Genomic DNA, 25,157 nt, shown 5'->3' on the forward strand with positions numbered 1-25,157 from the left:
GGACTCACCACGCCTGGGCTGCCTGCTGTGGGTGCAGGGTTTTTTCCTGGAATGATGAAAATATACTGGAATTAGTAGTGGTAGCTGCGCAACTCCGTGAATATATTAAAAACTCCTGAATTATATACTTTCAAGGGGTGAATTTTTGTGGTATATGAATTATATCTCTGCTTTTTAAACTTACACATCTGGACAGGCTGAAAAGCAAACTGAAAAATGGGTCTATCACCACCAACCTCACAGAGTCACATGTCACACTGACAATTAGGAGGGACCCAGCCTGCTGCCTATCCCAAAAAGATTTCCTTGAATGGCAGAGCCTCCCTGTCCTGCTCCAGCACCACTTCTAGGATGATGGCCCAAGAAAAGAGGATGCTGCTGAATTCAGCACCACCCAGGATGTTCCCTTGGACCCGTGAAGGGCAAATGCTGGGGAATCACTCGTCTCAGGAGCAGCTGGGTCCCTACTGGCTCTCTACGCCCAACCCAGGCCCTGGGGCAGACCCTTCACCCCTCTCACCCTCCGCTGCAAGTGTGCCCCTTGCCCCAAAACTGGGTGGGCTCAGGTAGGAACCACAGAGCTCGTGGCCTCCAGGATCCTCAGGTCCAGCCAGTGGTAAGGAAAAGGGGACTCCCATTAGGAGTTGCCCACCCCTGCCCCACTGGGACGTGGTTGTGGGACCTGCTCTGGGCACACAGGGCAGCTCCAGGATTTTGGCATTTCCTATACCCTGACCGTCCCCGACGGATGCCTCTTCAAGTCTCCTGGGCTCGTCTACTGTGCTGGGGCATCAGCTGATGTTGATTCTGACTCCCCCATCCCAGAGTTCTCTGGGCCTCAGCCTCTGCTCCTCCCTTCTATGGGGTGAATTACATCCCCCAGAAAAATCTGAATTTGAAGCTGTGACTGTGACCTTATTTGGAAATTGTACCTTCGTAGATCCTAAGGAAGTAATGAAGATCAGAAGCAATCAAGTTGAGATCGTACTCACTTGGGGGAGGGGAGGCTAATTTAATGACTGGCATCCTGATAAGAGGAGGGAAATGTGGGCACACAGACACACAGGGACTATCATGTGGAGACAGAAGCAGAGATTGGAGGCAGCCACTAGGAACTGGGAGAGACAGGAGGGGCCCTCGTCTCCCTAGAGCCATCGGAGGAAACAGCTCAGCCCCATTGATGCCCAGTGGCTACAGACTTCCAGGCTCTGGAACTATGAGAAAATATGGTTCTGTTGTTTTAAGCCACGAGCTTGTGATCTTTTGTCACAGTGACCACAGACCATAACTAACACCGCCCGTCCGCACCAGAAACCCTTTGAACCCCCAAGTACAACAAAAGCAGGTGAGAAGGCAGAAGGCGTCAGTTCCTCCAGCGTCTTTATGATGATAAGAAACAGCCTCGGTCTCATGGCTGGACACAGCAGCGCTTGGGGTCCACCTGTCTGTCCCCTCCCTGCCCCAACCAAGGTACCATCAGAGCAGCTCCAAGATCGCAGCCACTGTGCTCTGCCCGAAGATGAAGGTGCCGACCAGCACGGAGACCACGCCCCAGGCCTCCAGGCAGCACCTGCTGAGCCAAGAAGTCAGGGTCAGCTGGAGGGCCTCTGATTCTCTGTACAAACAAGGCAAGCACACGCAGAAAGTGATCATCTAAAGCCACCAATATGGAAAACAATCAGGGTATTCTGCACCTGTAGGGATGGGCTTCTGAGACCTGGGGGATAGAGTATCCAGGTGGTTTTAAAAAGCCCTCTCTCCCCCCCTATCATTCTATAACCTCATTCCTCCCTGAAATTTTATCAAAGAAGAAACGGGGGGGAGGGAGACACTAGCTTCAAAGTCCCTGCCTTCCTGATCTTTAGCATCTGATGAAACCTCCCTAAAGTGAGGGAGCAGACGGAGCTCTGGTCACACATCACAGGGACCGAGGGAGCTGGGGGACAAGGACAGAGGAGGTAAAGGTGACTAGGACTGGCAGCCACATTTGTGATCTTCCTGATGTAACCAGAGACAGTCCAGACAAGGTAAGAGCAATAAGATTCTGGCAAAATGGCAGGGCCGCTAGAGATATTTCTGTCCGTGTTAACAAAAGCCAGAGGATCGGTTGTCATGGAAGGAGCGGCTTCTCAGTCTGTTGAGAGCCCCCAATATCCATTCATCTGAGGGGAGCACAGGCCAGAGCACCACTGTGCTGGGGAACTAACGCAGCTTTAGAAAGAAAAACATCTTGAAAGAAAAACATCAGTAAAAGCCACTGTGAACCCGATCGAGGGATAAAACAAAAGCAAAAAGACCCCAAAGAGTGCTCCAGGGAAAGAGCCACTTGGGGGGTTGCCAGCTAATTTGCGGGGGCTGGTTTTCAGCCCAACTCAGGCTTAAAGACATCCAGAAAAACTGCTCTCGATCCAGAAGAGAATCACACCAATCCTGTACACCTTTAGAATAACCAAGCTCAGACTCAGTGGGGCTGGAGGAACAGGGATTACACGGGCACAGGCCTACCGCTGGCACCCGACCATGGCTGCCGTCACTTAGAAGCATCGACAGTGGGCTGAATGGTGGCCCCCGAAATTCATGTCCACCCAGAACCTGGAAGTGTGAGCTTACTGGGAGACTTGACATTTGAGGATGTGATGAAGTGAAAGATTTTTAGATGTGATGATCACCCTGGACTTAGGGCGGGTCCTACATCCAGTGGCAGGCATCCTCATAAAAGGAAGGAGATCGGAGGCACAGGGTGAAGCCACACGAAGACGGCAGCAGAGACTACAGTGACACGGCCATAAGCCAAGGACCTCCTGGAGCCGCCAGAAGATAGAAGAGCCTTCAGAGAGCTCAGCCCTGCTGACCTCTTAACTCCAGACTTCTGGCCTCCAGAACTGTTGCTTTAAATGCCCTCAGTGTGCGGTGACTTGTGACAGTGGCCCTAGAAAATTAAGACCTTTCCCGCCTCAGTGCTCACATCTGTGGCATGGGAATAACAATGACAGAGACTCTGGGCTTCTCGGAGGACCCAGTCAGACGTAGCACACCGCTCTGTGGACATTCTCCTTTCCAGTGGGGTCAGAGCTACTCAGTGACAAATGACAAGGTCTCAGTCATGCCTGATTCACAGGCTGGCCCAGAAGAGCGGGCACGCTGATAAATGTTTGCCAAAATATAGGATGATCCAAATTATCTCATCTCACCAGCAATATATGTCATGGAGCCGGGTGAACATGGGGACTCGGGTCCTGTGGCCTGGAGTGAGTCCAGCCCTGTCCTTACTAGCCTCCTGACCCACCGCCCTCATGTGTAGGATGGAGACATCCTGGTGCAGTGGGGAAGTGAACGTGTGAAGGGCTGGCACAGAGGAGCCACCCAACAGGGACCCACTGCCATGACATTGACTCGTATCTAGTTGGGGTACTCAGCCTGTACCCCAATCCTGATGAGGGTCTGAGCCAGGAGCAGGGAGGCCAAGGATGTATCACGGGGCCTCCAGAGGCTAGGAAGACCCCAAACCCATGGGAAGTTCCAACCACAGACCCTCAGAGCAGAAGGGAAGGCTGTCACAGGACCAGGTGTTACTGGCCTGGGCTCCTGTCCTGGCTCAGACACCCTCAGACCATGGGGCAAGGTCCCTCTCCAGGCCCTGCAGGTTTCTCATCTGCAGGAGAAGGAGGATGGACAACAGGACCTCCCGACCCCTGCAGCACTCTCACTCCAGCCCTGGGCACACCCAGGCTTCCACCCTCATCTTGGGGACACTTACTTGGCTCTTGGTCCTATGGGCTCGATGCCCATTGCGCAGATGAGGCACAAACCTGCAAAACAGACACAGAGTCACCCCCAGCTCTTTCTCACTCAGCCCAAAGCAACGAGACTGCCTGAGAACAGTCTGTAGGGACCCAGGAGGCGAGCAAGGCTCTGCCCACAGGCGGCCCCACTGGCCCTGGCCCCCCTGCAGAGGCAGCCTGGGGTGCTAAGACTTTAGACTCAGAAGGACCAGGGCAGGAGTCCCAGATCAGTGCCCTCCATGACTTGGCCTGCGGTGTGACAACCACATGGCCTCTCCGAGCCTCAGTCTTCTAGGCGACTGGGGTCTGCTAGGAGATGGGGTGGGGGGGATCAGGGCCCAATGCCTGGGAAGGGCACAGCAAACGGAAGCAGTGGTTTCACTTTCTCTCTTTCTCCCCCTTTAAAAATACTTTGGAGGGAATTCAAAGCCCAGCAGCTCTGCCTCAAGCTCCCAGGGAATCCTCTCCACTCCAAACCTGTCCTGGGAAGAGCCAGGGCTGAAAGGCCCGCCCAGGACACGGCCACAGACTTGGATCCAGCACCCTGGACAGCAGCTTGCACCCCTCACCAAGAGAGAGTGGGGCACAGTGGTGGCTGCCTCACCCGCCGCCCCAGGCCCAGCAGAGCCCCCACCAAGCAGGGCTCCCCCCATCCTCACAGGTAGGTACAACTGTCAAATTACCACATCAGAGACGATCCTGAACCCTGTCTCACCCACCGAGAATTGCTTCTCATGCCCCACATAAACCAGTTAGTCCCTTTAATGGAAGTTTCTCTGTGTCCCTCAATTCCCCCGCTTTGTTTGAGGCTGTTGTTGAAGTTGTCACTGCCCCCTGTGAGTCTGGGAGACCTTCAAGCGCCTCTGCACGTCCTTCCTGTAAGTCCTCCAGGCATCTGCTTTGCATCTGCTTGATAAAGGACTGGGGGGGGGGGGGGATGTCAGGGACATCTGGATAAGAGTACCCAAGTTCAAGGTCTGCTGGATACAGCTCCTCTCACAGCAGAATCACAAGCTCGCACTGATGGGAACTATTGTGTGTTGTGCACCCTCTATGTGCCAGGCACCTACTATGGGCCAGGCGCCTACAGTGCCTGTGGTCTGAACCCCTGCCCCTGAGGGTCTGAGGTCTCTGTTCTAGGTACCGTGGGTCCCTGCAATGCTCCTCCTGCCTCTGAGGCACACCCAGCCGCAGCCCTGCTGGTTGCCTGTTGGGGCCAAGGCCATGGCTCACTAACAGTGGGAAGGTCTCTCAAGAAGCTGTCATGGGGGCGGCACCTGTGGCTCAAGGAGTAGGGCGCTGGTCCCATATGCCGGAGGTGGTGGGTTCAAACCCAGTCCCGGCCAAAAAAAAAAAAAAAAAAAAGCTGTCATGGTAGAAACTGGGGGCAGGACAGGACTTCCCCACAGCACTTTCTGCATTTTGAGCCACATGACTTTCACCTATTTCAAAAATTTTTTAAATAAAAGAATAGGTGCTGGGAGTGAAGTTATGGAGTTGACTTGAGGCCGGGCTGCATAATCACTGTCCCCCCCAGGGGGTCTCTAGGCCTCGGTCTTCTCACCTGTGCAAGAGAGGACAAAGGCACAACCGTCATCTGCCCATCAAAGCTATGAGGTAGCACTCGGGAGGCTGAGGCGGGTAGACTGTCTGAGTTCACAGGTTCGAGACCAGCCTGAGCCAGAGCAAGACCCTGTCTCTAAAAACAGCCAGGTGTTATGAGGGAGGAGTGTCGCAAGGCAGGGAAGGTACATGGAGCCTCCATCTGTGTCTGCCTCCACAACCAAGGTATCTGCATAAGGCCCTGACCCCACCCATGTGGGCTCCCACCTTCTAGAACCTCGAACTCCAAAACAGGAGTCCCCACACTGTGCACGAGCATGGGAGAGAGGAGCAGGAGGAAGCCTGGCAGGTGGGCAGCTCACCTGGGAAGATGAAGATGAAGAAGGAGCTGAGGCTGCCAATGACACCAACAATCTCACTGAGGTCGGGCACAAACAGGGCTGTGGCGAGTGTCACGGCGACCCACAGGATGGTCAGTGGCATCCGGACCCATGGCCCTGAGGGGTCAGCCAGTGCCCTGGGCCCCCATGCCCCCCAGGAGCTCCTCCTCCAGAAGTCCTGTATCACCGACCTGGAGGCCACGACCACCAGACAGGCGCCTGTCCCCAGATGCTCTAGTCGGCACCTGCTGGTCCCCACCCTCCATTCCAAGTCCCCCCATTCCCAACAGGGCTCCTGTTCCACACCCAGGTGCCTTGTCCCCAGGGGGCCTTGCCAACCCTCTGGGACTAAGCCACCTGCAGGCAGCCGATGGGGCAGGGTTTGGGGCAGGGGCTTGAATAACTCTCTGACTTTGGGCAAACTACCTAAATTCTCTGTGCCTGTTTCCCCCTCTGTAGAAGGGAGATGACGCAGAGTCCCATGATGCGTCCCAGGCATGTGCTGCCTCACAACACCTGTCAGTAAGCCGTGTTGAATTGTGTCTCCAGCAAGCCAGGCCTCACCTCCCCAGGAAGAGCACGATGGGGTAGACAGTTATGACGGACACAGCAAAGAGGACCCTGGCGACAACAATGACCACATCATTGCCTGGGTAGGACATCAAGACATCAGAGGAAACTTCTGTCCCAAAAGTCAGGAAGCCGTAAACCCCTGGAGGTGGGAGAGGATGGAAGCAGGGGAGCTTGGATTAGGAAAATGCTGCCTCCTTCTGAGACAGAGAGACAGGCTTTATACCCCTAAGGTTTTCCTGAGGAGCTGACGGAAGGTTCTAGAAGGGTTATCCCAAAGACCTCCCTAAGCCTACACATGACTCTGTCCCACCAATTCAACACTGCAGAGAAATCTGCCACTTACCCTTCTGCAAAATCAGTCATCAGGCTGGAGCAAGGAGCCTGTTCACAAAGCCTGTGTGAACCTCAAGCACAAGGCCCTTTGAAAAATATAAATTCATGGGTGATGCCTGTGGCTCAGTGGGTAGGGTGCCGGCCCCATATACTGAGGGTAGCGGGTTCGAACCTGACCCCAGCCAAACTGCAACAAAAAAATAGCCGGGCATTGTGGCAGGCCCCTGTAGTCCCAGCTGCTCGGGAGGCTGAGGCAAGAGAATCATGTAAGCCCAAGAGCTGGAGGTTGCTGTGAGCCATGTGACATCATGGCACTCTACCGAGGGCGGTAAACTGAGACTCTGTCTCTACAAAAAAAAAAAATAGAAAGAAAAAAGAAAAATATAACTTCACCTGCCGTGCCCCATCTTACTCTTACAACTTCTAAAGCTAGCAGCAGGCTATGCACCCATTTTCCAGGTGGGGAAAACCAAGTCCCAGGGTGCCAATGACAGCCTGGAATCACACAGTTATGGCAGAAACAAGACCAGAGTACCAATCCCTTTAGATTGACCCGATGCTGCTTCCATCACCCTGTGTCCCCTGCCTTATCCTGAGACATCCACCTTTGGCTAAGAGCTGTGGGGCCATCTGGAGGTGACAGGCCATCCCCAAGTCACTGGCCCTCCAACCCAAGGGCAGCATGCTGAGACCTTCCTTCCCTGCTGGGGAAAGGTTGCCCAACTGGTTTCTCGGGTAATCACAACATCTTAGTCCATTTTCTGTTGCTTATAACAGACTACCTGAAACTCAGTAATTTATAAAGATAAGGGATTTACTTCTTATAGTTCTGGAGACTGAGAAGTCAAAGGTTCACCCGAGGACAACCTTTGAATCTGGGTGGAGGCTGCCAAGCTCCTGTAGCTCTTGCTCTATGCAAGCCCGCGGAGTCAGGACCGAGAGGATGCCCCTGGGGCTGTTACCTTGTACCTTCCAGGTTGCAGCAGAGCTGCACCTGGGGCCACTTGAGCTGTGGCAGGGGCAGTGAGGACTGTTGTCCTGGGGTATAGGAACAGAGACCCCAGGGGCCCTCGGCAGCAAGCCTGTGGAGGGCACCCTGGGTCCATCCCCCAAACCTACTCTGCCCTCCTAAGCCGTGGGCTTGCGATGGGAGGGGCAGCATCTGAGATGTCAGAAGCACCCTCAGGGTCCTCCTCTCCATCACCCTCTGTGCTCATCTCCTCAGCAAATGCTCTCCCTGGCACGCTTCTCACTGTTTGTCCAGGCTGAGCACTCTGTAGAGCTTTCTGCTTTGCTTCTGATGATAAACTCCATCTTCGATTTCTTATTCCTCTCTGCGGCTTAATATTAGTGGTTAAAAGCAGCCATGTAGAGGTCCAAACACTTTGCTACTAGGATATTTCTCCCACCAGATACACTGGTTCATCCCACTCAAGTCGGGCCCTCCCCACAGTCCTCAGGCATGGACACAGGCAGCCAAGTTCTCTGCCAGTTTATACCAAGCTCAGCCTTGGCTCCAGGTCCCTGCTCCTTGTGTGAAACCTCATGAGCAGGACCTTCACTGTTCATAATTCCATCCGCTCTCTGGTTAAGTCTACCACTTAACCCATCTCAAAGGAGTTCCAAAGTCTCCCTAGAGCCATCTGGTCTTCTGAGCCCTCATCAGAATCCAGGCTCTTCCCAGCCTGCTCCCCCAAATTCTTCCACCTTCTGCCCAGTTTCCAGTTCCAAAACCACTTCACATACTCAGGTGGTTGTTATCAGCAGCACCTCACTCTTGAGACTGATTTTCTTAGCCTGTTTTTTACTGCTTATAAGAGAATACCTGAAACCAGTATTCTCTTTGAGACTCTGTCTCAAAATAAAGTACCCATGGCATCATAGCTCACACCAATCTCAAACTCTTGGGTTCAAAGCAATTCTCTTGCCTCAGCCTCCCGAGTAGCTGGGACTACAGGCGCTGCCTCCCTGACATGGTGCCTGGTTAATTTTTCTATGTTTAGTGGAGACAAGCATCTCACTCTTATTCAGATTGGTCTTACACTCCTGAGCTCAAGGGATCCTCCCTCGCCTTGGCCTCCCAGAGTGCTGGGATTACAGGTGTGGGCCACCATGCCTGGTCCAAACTGGGTAATTTATAAAGAAAAGGAATTTAATTTTTTCAGTTCTGGAGGCTGAGAAGTCCAAGGTCCAAGGGGCTATACCTGGTGAGAGCCTTCCGGCTGGTGAAGACCCTCTGAAAAACCCAGAGGGTCACATGGCCAGAGCCCCCAGTGTGCTGGCCCAGGTCTCTCTTCCTCTTTTTATAGCCACTAAACCACTCCCAGGACAACCCATTAAACCCACGGATGGATTAATCCATTTATGAGGTCAGAGGCCTCATGACCCAGTCCCCTCTGAAGGGCTCCACCTCTTAACGCTACCACAGTGGGGATTAAAGGTCAGCATGAGTTTTGAAGGGGACAAATATTCAAACAGTAGTCCCCAACCTTTTTGGCACAAGGTACCAGTTTCACAGAAGACAATTTTTCCACGGACCGGGGTGGGAGTGGGGCACTGGATTCTCAGCAGCACACACAGTTCACAGGGAGGTTTACGCTGCTGATTTAATAGGAGGCGGAGCTCAGGCCATGAGCAACAAGGGGCAGCTGTAAATGCAGGTGAAGCTTTGCTCCCGTGCCCACTGCTCACCTCCTGCTGTGCAGCCCAGTTCTGAACAGGCCATAGACTGGTGAAGGTCTGTAGCCTAGGGGTTGGGGACCACAGCCATAGCACACTGGAGTCTGAAGCTGCTGTTCAGATTCGCCAGAGACCAAGATCTTCCTAAACAGATGCCCAGTTGTGGATAAAAGAAAGACTAGACTCAAGTGTCCAGCTAGAAACCACTGTGACCAAGACCTGGGTCTGTGCCTCGGATATGCTGTGTGACCTCAGGCACATCACAGTCCCTCTCTGAGCCACACGTGAATCACCTGTGAAGACGCTCTTCCTCCCAAAGTTGTGAGCACCTCAATCCATCACATCCACCAGCATTTTGCACACTACTCACCAGACATAAAGCTGTGTGACCACCATTATCGCTATCCTTTGAACAGCAAGTGGGGAGAAGAGGGGTACATATGAGTAGAGTGTTAAAGGCAGCCAGGCCAGAGTTCGAGTCTCCGTTTGCAGGTCTAGTTAGGGCCTTGGACGAGCCCTGAAAACTCTCTGAGCCTCAGTTTCCTTGTCCTGGGGCCTTTTGCTATGGGGTGCTAAGGCTCCTTCGAGTGAATGCTCTTAAATCGCTTAGCATTGCACAGCTCATGCAGTAAACTCTCTACAAGTGTGCACCCCCATTTCTCCTGCTACCCCTACTAACTCCCAGGAAAGGCCTTACCTGTCAGTGAGTAGATGAGACAGCAGGCTAGCAAGGACAGCACAGACACCAGGGCCCAGCGGGAGAGGCTCCGGTCACGCATGCTGCAGTAGATGGACACAGCGGCTTCGTGACACTGGAAGACAGGAGGTCCGGCTCAGCGGGACATGCACTGTCTGCACGAGACTCACCTCGGACAATTTAAAAAGATGGGAAACCACCTACGTGTCCACCAAGAGCTGGAAGCATAAGTAAAGGTAGGGGGCGGCGCCTGTGGCTCAAGGAGTAGGGCGCCGGTCCCATATGCCAGAGGTGGCGGGTTCAAACCCAGCCCCGGCCAAAAAAAAAAAAAAAAAAAATAAGTAAAGGTAGGGATGTTGTTACGTGGAATATGACACAGCTCAGAGCCGACGCCACACAGCCTGGCGCAGAAACAGCACAGGCACACTCAGTGAGAGTGGATGGGAGGGAATGTTTCCACCAGGGCCAAGTTCACCCAGAGGCTGGGCACAGTGGCTCGTGCCTGTAATCCCAGCACTCTGGGAGGCTGATCTCAGGAGTTCAAGACCAGCCTGAGCAAGAGCAAGACCCCATCTCTACTAAAAATAGATAACCTAACTGGGCGTGGTGGCAGGCACCTGTAGTCCCAGCTACTCAGGAGGCTGAGGCAGGAGGATCACTTGAGCCCAGGAGTGTGACGTTGCTGTGAGGTAGGCTGAGGCCAGGGCATTCCAACCTGGGGCAACACAGTGAGATTCCACCTCAAAAAAAATTTTTTTTTCAAGATAGGATGATTCCCGGGAGGAATGAGGGCAATTGGTAGGATCTCATCTAATGTGCACAATGTGAGGGGTTCAGCACGCCCCTGGGTGAAGGGCCCAACTACAACTTGAACTTTACCTTGGAAGTGAGAACAATGTAAGCTAAAAATGGTACCCTCTTATTAAGTTAAAAATTTAAAAAATAAAAATGAGGGTCCATAGGCTGCCCTGTGTTGGAGAAGGTTCCCACAGTAGCCTTTCCCCACCCAGCTGCAACCCCCAAAATGTCTCCAGATGTGGCCAAATATCCCCTTGGGCCACAATCACCCCACGGAGAACCCCAGCTCTGTGGTGATGGAGAACAGAGTGATGGATCGGGTGGGGGCATAAAAGGTCACAAGAAGGATTCCCTGGGGGGCTCACCACAACACACAGGAACACACACACTCACAATCTGTGCACTGCACGTGTCACAGGCCACAGTGGGATAAGAATTGTAAATGTAAAACATGCACAGCCAGTCCTAAGAGCACACCTGCAACGTGGATTTCACCTCTCTGGTCCTAGGAACTGGTGTTTTATAAGCAGCTGAAGGGACAGGAGCCAGGGCTGAGAGGCACCGATGTGTTCAGACACACTGTGGATTGCGGGCTTTTCCCAGGCTCCTGGGACACGGCTCCCACCAACATACTCACATGTTCACTCCTGGCTGAAACCAAAGGTGTTGCAGGCACTCTACTCAGAGCTCAGAAGGCCGGTCCCTGTTCACTGCCTCGGGGCCTTTGCCCATGCTGTTCCCTTAGCCCAGTTTCTCATGAGTAAGTGTGGGTTTGTCAGCCATTGATCACAAGGACCACGATGGCCTTGCTCAGGCCTCTGAGCTTGGGCCACACCCAAAGCCTCGCACACAGCTAGAGGAACACTCAGGGGTCACCCAGTCACCCATCCCCTGAGGTCACCAGCAGCCTCGAGGCATGTTCCATCCAACCCCAGATCTTGGCACTGAAATCTCAGAAGTCCCGTTCAGTGAAAGCTACAGAGCCACATAAACAAGCCCGGCACAGTCTGCACCCACAGAGTACACAGAGGTGGGGGTGGCCCTCCGTGCAGGTTCTGGCCCAGGGCTATCACACTTCGGCTGACCCAATGGCCTTGGGCTGCCATGACCACTGCCTTCTGCCTTGGCCCAAGAGCCCGCTGGCCTGCAGGCAAACTCAGCCAGGTGGTGGGGACTTCAGCCAGGTGGTAGAAACCTCAGTCAGGGTGGCAGAGCCCGGTAGACAAACACCCATCTCCTCACTCCTGCAGCAATTCTGGGGGCCAAGGGGACCCAGCACCTTGGTGCCCACAATAGTGACTTCCATAACCCCCCAGCCCTGCTTTGGGCTCTGCTTTTAAGAGACTGCCAATGACCCATAGGGGTGGGGGTTCTATTGGTTTTCTAAGGGAAGACAGAGCAGGCCCCCCAAGGGTAGGGTGGCCCCACTGGGACAGCATCTAGGAGGCGGTGGCAGTGTCCAAACTTTTTCTAGTTTCCAAAGTGGGAACAACTCGAATGTCCCTGGAAGGACAAATGGATACACAGAGCGTGGCCTAGACATTCGGTGGAATATTATGCCACTAGATGAGGGAATGAAGGGCTGAGACAGGCTGCAACACGGACGAGCCTCACAAACACGCCACATGTTACATGCTGCTGCTCACACCCAATGCCCATTGCGGGTCCACAGAGACAGGGAGCTGCTTAGTGGCTTCCGGGCTAGGGAGTGGAGAGTGGGGACGGACCGCTAACAGGAAGGGTGTGTGATGGAAAGGCTCTGAAATTGCGGCTGGTGATAGTAGCACAACCCTAAATATACTATAAACCACTGCCCTGTACACTGTGGATGGGTGAATCGTAAGGGATGTGAATCCTATCTTAATTTAAAGAAACCCATGACCAGAGGTCCCCATGAGGTCACACCGGGTAGGATTGAACCCCACCCTCTGCATCTCCAACGACCCTCTCAGCAACTCTGCACAGACTTGGGGCTGGGGTGAGGGGATACCCTGTCCCCCAACGTGTTTGAGTTTGGGGATGGGTAGCCTGTCTGAGTCATGTCAGAGTTCCAGATGACAGCTCTGCTGCAGCCCCCACCAGTCACACCACCTCTGGCCTGAGCCCCCGCCCACAGCCGTGAATTCCTGCCCTTCCCAGCTCATCGCGGCCTCGGCATCCCGTGTCCCTGGAAACCATAGCTGGTTGCTAGGAGAGTCGGATAAGGCAGCGAGGCGAAGGTGAGGGGCACCCCGGCCCCCTGGGCATCTGGAGAGCAGCCCTGGTTGCGAGACTGCCGCACCATATGGTGCTTGGGCAGAGAGAGGGATTGTTAAACTAAATCCAGACAAACAGTTGACAGCAAAATCAGCTCCTTAGATCTTTCAAAATATTGGGCGTGCAAGCAGCAATGTGAGAAATCCTTGCTGAGCCCCAGAGGCGGAACACCAAGTCATTTATAAGGAAGAGAAATGGAAACAGTTCAGGATTTTTTTTTCCTCTCAAAAGGGTTTCAGAGAAAACACCAGATGAAGAACAGAAGCAGGAGCTGGTTGGTGGGTAAGGGAAGAAAACAATCCCAGCTAGAGAGAAACTGCTATAAATCCTGGACAAAAAGTCTCCGGGGGACGTGATTTTACTTTGTGACAGTTGTGTTGGTGCTGGTGGGTAGGTGATAGTTTTTTAGGAGATAGAGGCAAATATTCCCTAAAATAAGCGAGGAAGGAACATTGTCCATCAACAGTTGCTATGACGGCTGGGGGGACCCAATGCTACCGAGAGGCCAGGCCCTCCACCTCCCCTCCCCGCTGTGTGGCACCTGCCACACCAAGCCCTCTGTGGGTCCCCAGATGTCCCTGGGACCTTCTTCCCTCAGGCTGCTCACCTGCGCTGTACTCTCCACTTGGAGCACCATCCAGCCCCTTGCTGCCTCCCACATGTCCTTTAAGATTCCACTTGGAATCCTCTGCTGGGATTCCACACACAGAGCCCCATCCTCACTCACAGACGTGCTATTAAAAATTCTGCCCCCTTCCCCCATCACTCAGCTCCTCTAAGCTTGTGAGCCTCGTGAAAGAGGATCTCTAATGAGAACCCTGAGACAGAATCCACCCGTGTCAGTATGTTCTGTGGGGACAAGTGTATAGCTCCAGGTTCCCAGGCATGGTAACATTCCTGTGAGGATTCTGCAGAGGAGGGACAGCGCTCAGATTCCCACACTCTACTCAAGCCCCAACAAATGTGGTGCTAATTGGCTGTTGGTGGGGGCTGGATTTCCAAGTTCAGTGACAATTCACGCCTCCCTGAGCCTGGGTGCCAACCCACTCTTGTGGTCTCCAAAAGACAGCCCTCGGGCCACAGGTGGGAGGCAGAGAGCCCATCTCATCCCAGAACCAGTCCTCAAGCTTCTCCCTGTCGGGGAAGCTGAGCCCTCCCAAGGGAACAGAGTCACTCACAGTCTCTGAAAACACCATACTCTTCAACACAGATGCTACAATTACCTGGAATCCAAAGCAGATGGTGGGGAAGACACTAAAGACAGAGGTCCAGGAGGAAGGACTGTAAAATAGACAGGAGCAGGTGCTTATTAAAGAAGAATTAGACACAAGACAACATTCAGCAGAAGAGAAGGGATTTTAAATAACACCAGGAACATGGACCCCAGTAAGGCTGCAAGATGTATTTTTAATGACTGTTTCCATGACCGTGTTTGGGGGAAGGGAAAAAGGATGCTTGTTAAATGCTGCACTTTCCAAATACGTCTCTGGTGACATTTAGTAACGTGACATTCTCCACATGGGCAGGGTAACCGCTAGAAGGTATTCCCAGCTTCCCTCGAGGCTGCCTGTTCAGGGTGGTTTGGTGCTAATAGGGGCACAGGCAGTGTCCACCCCACAGGTCCCAAGGAGCTCAAGGATGGTTTGACCTCCATCGGCGCCACCTAAGAGGGTGAAGTGTGCACAGGTGGAAACTCAGGTCAAGCTCTCCTAGGGAGCCCACCTGGTCCCCGGCCTCCCTTGACAAGTTGTGTAGATATAACTAGTTAAGATGAGGTCATCCTGGACCAGGGTGGGCTGGAATCGAGCGACTGGGGCCCCTGTAAGGGGGGATGCAGATACAAGGAGAGACCACCACATGCACACAGAGGCGGATACTGCAGGGAGGTATCCACACACCAAGGAACACACAGACTGCTGGCAGAGGCAGGAAGGACCCCGGAGCCTTTCGGCTCTGCTGACCCTGAATTTCAGACTTCTAGCCTCCAGAACCGAGAGAGAAATGTCTGACGTTTTGAGCCACCAGCACCAGGACACTCATGTATCCTCCTAACTCACTACCCCTCTGTGGTTACTATCTCCTCCTCACCTCCCCAGCTCCCCCAGCACTGGGGTACTACGGGCCAGGAGCAGAGCATAGCGCTCTTGGCCTTCAACGCCTTCTCTGGCCAACGTCACCCACTTTTCTCCCTCTAGCCCAGCACCCCAGACACACGGATCTGACTAGCTGCTCAACATCTCCCCAAGATGTCTCCATGCTGGCTCCACCCTGCTTTGCCCCTGCCCGACCTGATTCCTGGCACCTGCCCCCTCAGTCCTCCCTATCCCATGACATGGCAATTCTGCCCAAGCCAAGAGCTCTAGGCCCCCTTGACTCACTCTCTGCTTCCAGCCCACTGGTAGCTCAGGCCACAGAATTCACAGGGCCCTGTGCAAGATGAACATGCTGGGCCACTTGCTGGACAAGGATTAAGGATTTCAAGGCAGTGACAGAGAAATGTTCACCTGAGCATGGGGCCCCGGGCGGCTACAGGGGTCCCACGCCCATCAGCCAGCAACAAGCCTGCTTCTAAGCACAGCTGGAATCTGCCCCCTCCCTCATCCCTCCTTCAAAACCACCTGGTCCAAGGCCTGGGCTCTATATAGGGGCCCTCTACCTGGTCTCCCTGCTTCTGTCCCAAGCATAAAACAGCCAGAGTGATCGTTTTCAGAACCAAATCCTGTCACATCCCTGCTGAGCTCAGAACACAGCAGCATCTCCCAGCCCATCCACCCAGTGCAAAGCCAAAGTCCTCACAATGGCTCTGAGCCCCTCGCGACACACCCAAATCCATCTCTGCTGGCCATGTGGGCCTCCTCGCTGTGGGGACATGTCTGCAACAGCCTGGGAGCCCTGGGCTGGCGTGGCCTTTAGTGATCCTGTGTCCTTTGACCAGTCCCTGGTCATCATCACCAGCGTCTGCCCCACTGTCCTGCAGAAGGAAAGTCCCTTTCCCCGGCTTTACTGCCTCAGAGAGAGCACGGACTTCAGCGAGGGAGCCAGGGCTCCGCAGCAAAGCGCAGGGACTCCACCACAGCTCCTCTGCTCCCCACTGGGCCCCACCCCTGCCCAGGAAGTCTGGGCCCCACTCCAGCCCAGGAAGCCACCGAAAGCCCTCAGGACTCACCTCAGTGATGGGCGGGGCTCACGGATGAGGCCCTGGGGCTGGACATAGTACTGCACGGTGACCACCAGGGCCAGGTAGCAGGCAGCCAGGGTGCCCAGGATGCTAAGACACAGACAGGGCCAGCATGAGGGCCTTGGAGAGGGGTACCATGTGCCGTCAGTACACAGACACAGGGGGGTCTGAACCCCAGCTCGGCCCTTGCTGGCAGAGTTCCCCACCCAGCCTTCATTCTCCTACCCCCAGGTCCCTGAGGCAGACATGCCCACCTACTAACAGCACCCAGCACCCTTGGGAGTGGCACCTGTAACCTCCTTCTCACCAACAAAGGCCGGTCAGCCACAAGGGTTTGGTAATATCAGGACACCACTGGGCTCGGCCACACCAAAGAGGGGAAGGGAACCCCGGACTCAGCTGCATAGGGCACGAGAGTCTCAGAGCTGCAGAGGGGCAGCTGGGGTCTGCTGCCTGCTGTCCCACGCCCTGTCTTTGAGGTGGGAGATCTGCTGCTTGCGCACGAGAGGAGGCTGGTGAGGGCCGTGGATGGGCATTGCTGGTGGGCTTTGTTTTTTCAAAGGTACATAAAGCCTCAGATCACAAGATTAAAAACACATGTGCATGTCTCCAAGTCGCAGCGCACACTGGCACGTGGTATAAAGTCTTACAACAGAGGAACAGTCGTAAGCAGCACGCAGGGCCATGACGAAAAATGCTGGTCTCTCTTTTTGCTGGTCTGCGTCTTCTGTCACGAACATGGATGCCCCGTGTAATTTTTCATGGATTTCCCCTTCCCCGAATGTGAAGGCTGACCCCACAGCCCCTCCAGCCCCGGCTGTACCTCGTGTGTTTCTGGAAGGCTATCTCTCGTGGGGCCGACAGGGGCAGGATGAGCAAAGCACAGAGCAGGGGCAGAGTGAAACGTTGGTCGGCAAACCAGGGCCGCAGGGCTGGTGGCGCGCCGGGCAGGAGAGAGTCACACACTGGTGGGGACATGGAGGGGCTGAGCCTCGGGGCACAGGTCAGGGCTCCCGACCCCCAGGTGGGGCTGGATGTTGTCTAAACTCGACCCCCTCAGCCCAGGGACAACATGACAAGTGAGATGAGGAAGGTTCCCGGGGCCCCTAAAGAGCCCGTCATGCAAAGGCTCCCAGGTCTTTCTTCAGGGCCACAGACAGATAAGCCATCTGCTCTGGAGGCATTCTGGGAAAAGACCCTTTTTATCTGGATCAGGAACTAGAGGGGTGTCTGGGGCTAACCCAGGGCCTGGAGCTTTCTGGCCGTGTGATGCTGGGGAGAGCAAGCCACTCTGCCTCTGCCTCCCAGGGCTCTGCTGTCACTGTCACTGAACTCCCCTGAGCTCACTGGCTCAGAGCCACCACCTTACTGTGTGCCACCGAGCACGGGGAAGAACAGGCATAGGGCTGAGCTGGCCAATCCTGCTCCATGTGGGATCAGCTGGGGTTACCTGGCTAGTGGTGGAGCCGGCTTAGGGGCCCTTGATGACTCTACTCCACACCTAGCACCTGGTGGGGACACATGGGCCTCCCTGCCATCTGGGACAGGGGTGTCTCTCCACATTGCTCCACAGCAGGCTGCTTCGACTTCCTCCTTGGCAGCTGGAGCACCCCCAGAGACCAAGGCAGAAGCTGCCCATCCCTCTCAAAGGCCAGGTCTGGGAATGACATGGCCTCCCACCCTGCACACTGCTGGGCAAAGCCATTCCAGGCTCCACTGGATTCATAGAAGGGGGGTGGGGTGGGGGGGTACAGATACTGCCAGCCTCTGAGTGGAAGGAGCACTGAAGCATCGGGAGCATTTCTATTCTGCCACAATAAGATGGACAGTTTGGAGCTGATCTAAGAGGCAAGACAGCTGGGGGAGGGGAGAACAAAGGCAGATGGGGCTTGAGGCTGCAGCCACGGGGAACCACGTAGGTGGGTAGCCCCCTCCATCCTGTTGGAGGGAGGCTGAGAGGTGAGAGATGGTTCACAGCCCACCGGGGGTGTTTGCGTCATTGGGACGTAACTCTTTTTTGTTCTCATCAAATAACAAAGCTAGCCATGCAAAGAAATAAATGTCTCATGAGAATAGCTCATTTCTACCAAAATGACACAAGGAGACAGTTCCACTGCCAGGCCGCATACAAGCATCCATGAGTGAAGGCAGAGCAGATTCTAGACCAAAGATGCCAAGAGAATGCTTGCACCTGCACCTGGTGTGGGTCTGAACATAAGCTCTTCTCTCCCTCCTGGGTCACCTGCCACCAGGAAATCCCAGCTCTGACATCAGCACTACACCAGGTCCTTCCCAAACCCAGAGTTCCCAGGACATTCCCTGAGGTCCTCAGTACCAACTCATGCAATGAATTCCCCATACACTCTAACCACAATTTAGCACTACTCCCCCAGAAATTTGAGCCTCCCTACAGATACACACATCCCCAAACACCTAATCAGAAACACACACGCAGTGCTCTCTCCACCCCAGTGAATCCGCTCAGAGCTGGGGTGGCTTGTATCCTGATCAGCATTCTAACTAGTCAGAGTGCTCTATTCCTGAACTTCAGAATCCTTCTCAACACAGCACACAAGAAGTTTACTGGAGCCAAAACTTGAGATGAACTTGCCACTGGCAGGCAGGAAGTTTTTGTATCCATTTACCCACAAGGAGGTTCAGGTACACCAATCTTGGTACTTTTAGATATGACAGTGTTACCCAAGACACTGTAGCTTGTTCCTTTTTTTTTTTTTTGAGACAGAGTCTCATTATGTGGCCCTCAGTAGAATGCCTGGTGTCACAGCTCACAGCAACCTCAAACTCTTGGGCTCAAGTGATTCTCTTGCCTCAGCATCCCAAACAGCTGGGACTATGGGCGCCCGCCACAATGCCCAGTTAAAGACATGGTAGCTTTTAATTTCAACACCCCATAGCCAGGGACTTTTTACTCATAGGCCAGAAGACAGATAAATAGCAAGATGGCAGACCTAAATTCACCCTATCAATAATTACTCTCCAATCAAAAGCCTAAACATTCCGATTAGAAGCTATAAGAAATACATCTCGAAATCCTAAGCCACAGTCAGGTTCAAAGTAAAAGAATGGGAGATATCTACACAAGAACTTTATTTTTATATTAATGGCAGAGAAGACAGATTTAATACCAGAGATGAAGAGGAAAATTTCACAATAATGAAATGATGTACCTAATCATGGAACTTCTAAAACCATGAAGCAAATACTGACAGAATTAAAGGCAGAAATAGGCAAACTCAGAATCACAGCTGACGATTTTAACACTGTTCTCTTAGAAATTGGTAGACTAACCACTAGACAAAAAATAAAGAAATAATAGGGCAATAAGGTTGCTGCAGAAGATCTGAACATAGCGGTTAAGGCATCTTGACCTAAGGGACATTTCTTGCACAATGTACCCAGCAACTGTGGATGAACATCCTTTAAGAACACTTGGGATGCTCTCCAAGATTACCCAGGTCCTGGACCACAGAGCAAATCGCAACAGATTTCAAAAGATTAAAGTTACACAAAATATGTTCTTGGACCCCAATACAGGTAAGGTAGAAACCAAGTAGGAATCTAGAAAACTCCCAAATAATTGGAAATTAACACAATTCCAAAGAACCCAGGAATTGAGGCCGGGTGCAGTGGCTCATGCCTGTAATCTTAGCACTCTGGGTGGCTGAGGTGGGTGGATTGCCTGAGCTCATAGATTCGAGACCAGCCTGAGCCAGAGTGAGACCGCCATCTCTAAAAATAGCCGGGCATGTGGCAGGCACTGGTAGTCCCACCTACTTGGGAGACTGAGGCAAGAGAATCACTTGAGCCCAAGAGTTGGAGGTTGCTATGAGCTATAACCCCACGGCACTCTACTGAGGGTGACAAGTGAGACTCTGTCTCAAAAAAAAAAAAAAAAAAAAAAAAATCCCAGGAGTCAAAAGAAACCAAGCCAAAATTAGCAAATATTTTGAATGGAATAAAAATGAAAATACGGGGCGGCGCCTGTGGCTTAGTCGGTAAGGCACCCGCCCCGCATACCGAGGGTGGCGGGTTCAAACCCAGCCCCGGCTGAACTACAACCAAAAAATAGCTGGACATTGTGGCAGGCGCCTGTAGTCCCAGCTACTTGGGAGGCTGAGGCAAGAGAATCGCTTAAGCCCAGGAGTTGGAGGTTGCTGTGAGCTGTGTGATGCCACGGCACTCTACCGAGGGCCGTAAAGTGAGACTGTCGCTACAAAAAAACAACAACAAAAAATGAAAATAGAGCATATCAGAATTAGTAAGATGCAGCTAAAGCAGTGACTACAGGGAAAGTCTTAGTGGGGCCTAGAGGACAGGTCATGTAGGGGCTAGGAGTCTCAGCCACCCCCAAATCAAAGGTGCTCCTGCTCATCTCTCCAGAGGGGCTTCCTGCTGCTGGCTTTTGCCCTTATCTGTGTAAAGAGCTGTCTCCACTGGGCATTCCAGCACAGCCACATCTCTCTCTTTTCTTAAACCTCATCATGCTGGTGACTATCAATTCTGAGCCCCCCATCCCCGCCAAGTTAGGAGCCCAGATGAAGTCTCAGCCTCTGCTGTCCCCTCAGGGCTCAGGCCATGGGTCGCCAGGAGCTCCACACCCTGGGTCACCCCAACCCCTGCAAAGATACTTACACTTCTCCAGCTGGTCCCCAATCACCCTGAGGAAGGCCACAGAGATCATGAACAGGTTGGTGAGGAAGCAGGCCTCACACAGCTGCCCCAGGGCAGGGCCGCACAGCCCCCTGACCACACTCTGGTAGGTGGCCTGACCGCTGATGGAGGCGGCGTAGCCCAGGATGACCAGGCCACTGACCAGGAAGACCAGGGAGACCTGCGAACGAGACCCTGAGCTGAGGCACACCCACAGCCCACACCCCCATCCCCCTCAATGTGGCCTCCGTCCATGCCCATAGCCTGGGGCCTCCAATGACCATGACACCAGCCTCTCCCCTATTCTGCCATCAGAGTTGCAGAGCAGAAGGATCGGAGGCTGTGAGTCTGGAATTCCAGTACCATCTTGCCCCAGCAGGACAATGAAATGCCAAAAACTCAGAGACTTTAAACCACTCTCCTAAAACCTCGGGATGGTATGTGAAGAGGCAGGGAGGTGTGGCAGTTAGGACCCGTGCGGAACAGGCAGATTCTGACTCTGCTGCTCACCTGCTATGTGGCACCAGCAAGCCAGCAACCTCTGCTTTCCCATTTGTGAAATGGGGATGTTCCCACCCACTTTGCAGGCACTTCGGGCTGTGCTGGAACTGAGGAAACTGTGAGATGCACTTGGCTCAGTGCCTGGCACATGGAAAGTGTTCAGCTGGGTGCAGGGGCTCACGCCTATAACCCCAACACTCTGAGAGCCTGAGGCAGGTGGATTTCCTGAGCTCAGGAGTTTGAGACCAGCCCGAGATCCCATCTCTACTGAAAAATACAAAAACTAGCTGTGTGTTGTGAGTGCCTGTAGTCCTATCTACTTGGGAGAGTGAGGCACGGAGGATAGCTTGAACCGAGGAGTTTGAGGTTGCTGTGAGCTGTGATGCCACAGCACTCTACCCAGGGCAACAGAGACTGTCTCAAAAAAGAAAAAGAAATGGTGCTCCCTCTGCTGCAGCTTAAATATTTTTCCAACCTTTATAATGAAAAATTTTAAGCCTACTAGAGAGTTGAAAGAATTGTACCGCCAACACCCACTGCAGATACCCACCCCTAGAAAACATCTCGAGCCATCCACCCATGCCCCTAGGTGCCCATCAATCCATCTTTCTTCTACATGTTGAAGCAAGTTGAAGATACCAGTATTCCTCCCTCCACCGCCCCCCCCCCCCACCGCAAATACTTCAGGGCTGCCAGTCATTAGCACCAGCTGTTTGCATACAACCCTCTCTGCTCATAGATGAAAATTTACATGTAATGCAAATATGTCGCTGAAGGAGGTACAGCAATGCAGGAGCAACCCCAACCCAGACAGGGCTTCCACAGCGGACGGTCCATGGCTGCCTTCCCCAGGAAAGATCTGGTATCTTTCCACCTTCACTTCTGGCTTCTCCCACTTGGCATGTTTGTGGGATTCACTCATATTGCATCAGTTTATTCCTGGTTTTGCTAAGACCCCCTTGTATGACTGGATCACGAAGTGTTTGCCCCACATTCTAACCCCCAGCACCTGTGAATGCTACTTACTTGCAGCCGTCAATAATCAAAGCGTAATTAAATAAAAAGGGTCTTTGCCATGTGATTGTGAACCTTGCAATGAAGTCATCTTGGGTCTTCCAGATGGGCCCTAACCCCAAGAACAAGTGTCCTTACAGAAACAAAAGGGGAAGCAGAGATTGGAGTGATGGGGAAGGAGCCTGGGAGCAGAAGCCTGCGGGGAGTGAGGCCCTGCCCACACCTGGATTCAGCCCTCTGGCCCCCAGACTGCAGGAGAACATATTTGTTTTAAGCCCCCCTGCCCCACGTGATATTGTAGGGGTCAGTCTCCAACAACTGTCACCCACCAGAATCCAAGTTCCATGAAGACAGGACTGTGACTTTTCCTATCATTTTGCCCCAGATGTGTCTGGCACATGCAGGGCCTCGGTCAGCAGCTGTGGCTGAGGGGAGGGGGAAGGGAGCCTCAGCCTGTGAACCATCCCTAGGACCCCTGGAGCCTCTGAGCGGCAGGACAGCACGGCACCCCAGCCCCTTGTGCCAGGTCTGGCCTCTCTGCAGTTCTCAAAGGGGTTTGGGTTGCTTTTCATCAAATGTCATTAAAGCTGCAACCCTGAAGGGGTCATCAGACCTCTAACCTCCACCTGTTGACCTCATGGGCATCGCATTTGAACACAGAAGTCTCCCTGGCTAAGTGGGGGAGGAGGCTCCACCGATCTTCCATTGTTCCTACTGGAGGGGGCAGTCACCCCCTCCCGCCCCCCCACTCCATCTCCCTAGCAGTTCTGGAGGGAATAGAACTTGGGGAGGTGGGTGGGCAGGCAGCCTGGACTTTTTCCTTTATGGGCAGGTTCCATTTATCCATGTTTGGCATCCTCTCTCTACATGTGCCCAAGGCAGAGGTCTTTAGACCAACCTGTGCAAAATGGCTATGTCACCCGGGATCAGTCAGACACGCAGCCCTGCTGGGTCAGCATCTGTGCTGCCTCAGGGAGTGTCCTCGCCATCCCTCCTGCAGCCCTTGGCCTGACCTCCTGAACCCAGCCCCTGTTCCATCATGAGCCTTGGTGGCCTGAGACCAGGCTTCCTCCTCCCTGTTCACCCAGCGGCAGCCTTACTGCTACACGGGTCCAAATACAGGCGTGACACCCCTCATAAGCACTGCCAGCAGCTTGTGCCATTTCCTCTGGGGCTGAGCTCAAATGTCACCTCCTTGCTGAGGCCTTTGTTGGCTGTGCTGTGTCATAGCAGGCCCGTCACCTGACAGCCCCCTACGTGCAGTCTGGAGCTTCATCGGCTACATGAGTCCTGCCTGACTGCCCACGAGAGCAAAGGGGACCACACTGCCTTGTCCAGCCCACGCTCCTCAGAGCAGTGCTGGGCCAACACTGGGTACTACATGGAGGGGCTGGCGGTCTCCAGAGGGACATGGAGGGCCCCATGGCCCACAAACACTGGAACTTGGCCATTATCTTTTGGCTGTCATAAAACCCACAAAGAGCGTATGTGAAATGCAGTTGGCTCCTCGTAGCCCAGGGAAGCTGTGCTCATGGCCAGCTCCTCTCCAGGAGGGAGGTCAGCTTCCCAGCTTCCTTGGAGGGGACTCTGCCTGGGCTAGACCTCCAGGGAGCAGAAAGAGCTGATCATCTCTGCCACCACACCACGGCCTGGCCCAGCAATGGGTAGAAATGTGGAGGTGACACCAGGTTTGGGCTCGGTCTGCACCCAGGATTTCAGCCTTAGTTACTGAGCTGAGACCAGCGGTGTCCCAAGAGGCTCCTTCCCAGTTGAGACGCCAGATTCACGGGACCGAGAGCTGCTGCAGGTCAAACTTCTCCAGTGATGGCAGTGGGGCTATACCTCCCTCACAGCTGAGCCCAATAGAGAACAAAAATCCCTCACAGCTGAGTCGCAGAGCTCCCACCCAGAAAAACCAAAGTGATCTTGTACCTGCCCCTGTAGCCTCCTCCCAAACCCCCGCAAATGCTTCCCTGGAACTTACCACCTCCACCAGGAAGGCAGGGACGACTCCACCTGCTTTGTGGAAGGCCCAGGGGAAGTTGAGCAGGCCGGCTCCCAGCGCAGATTTCAGGAGGATGAAGACAGCTCCCATGGAGGACAGAGTAGGGGCAGCTGTGGCTGGGAGGGGCTTTTCAAGAAGGCCTCTGCTTTGGGGCTGTCTCTCCATAGCTGGCGGCAGTGGGGATTCAAGGTGTTGCTCCTGACATCTGCTAGGCTCCTCTCCTGACTCTGAGAGAAGTGTCCTTCCCAGTTGCCCAGGCCCTCCTCTCAACCCCCTCTTGGCCTGGCTCTGCCTTTCCAAACTGTGATGTGTTCCTTCGCTCCCTGACTTCTGCTCCCTCCCCACGCTCCACTTTCTATCCCTTTTAGGCCCCAAGGTGACCCTCATCCCTTCCTCCTCCCCATCTGTCCCATCTCCCTCACTCCTACCCACCCCCACTGTGCCCCAATCCAGCCCTTACCACCAAATTGGGAAAGGCTCACCCCAAGAGGTTCAGCTGCATTTCCTGGGCCCAGGAGTGGTGGAAGAGGAATGATTCGAGCTCACCCAGGGATGGGTGAATAAGTTGCTAACAAAGCAAGCCCTGGAAAGCATGGGTCAGGGGCCAGTCCCCAAACCTAAGGGACCACACATGATGATCAGAGTGATCTGCCCCAAGCACATGCTGCTTTTGGGACTTCTGACCTGAGCAAGGTCTTAAGACTCTCATCTCCACCCCCATGTCCTG

At 53.8% G+C, this 25,157-nt stretch overlaps 1 protein-coding gene across 1 annotated transcript; it reads right to left on the reverse strand.

Moving 5' to 3' along the window:
* Window positions 1-1,306: 1,306 nt before the first annotated feature.
* SLC38A8 (solute carrier family 38 member 8) lies at window positions 1,307-25,085 on the reverse strand. The gene is made up of 11 exons (XM_053553441.1): window positions 24,913-25,085; window positions 24,410-24,597; window positions 20,893-21,091; window positions 17,063-17,204; window positions 16,228-16,329; window positions 14,285-14,342; window positions 10,008-10,122; window positions 6,290-6,437; window positions 5,708-5,916; window positions 3,758-3,809; window positions 1,307-1,570 (listed from the first exon to the last, which is right to left on the reverse strand). The coding sequence occupies exons 2-11, from the start codon at window positions 24,593-24,595 to the stop codon at window positions 1,477-1,479; spliced, it is 1,305 nt and encodes a 434-aa protein (XP_053409416.1). The 5' UTR covers window positions 24,596-24,597; window positions 24,913-25,085; the 3' UTR covers window positions 1,307-1,476.
* Between the last annotated feature and the right edge of the window lie 72 nt (window positions 25,086-25,157).

The sequence above is a fragment of the Nycticebus coucang genome, chromosome 2 (assembly GCF_027406575.1).
Source record: "Nycticebus coucang isolate mNycCou1 chromosome 2, mNycCou1.pri, whole genome shotgun sequence".
Lineage (NCBI taxonomy): Eukaryota > Metazoa > Chordata > Mammalia > Primates > Lorisidae > Nycticebus > Nycticebus coucang.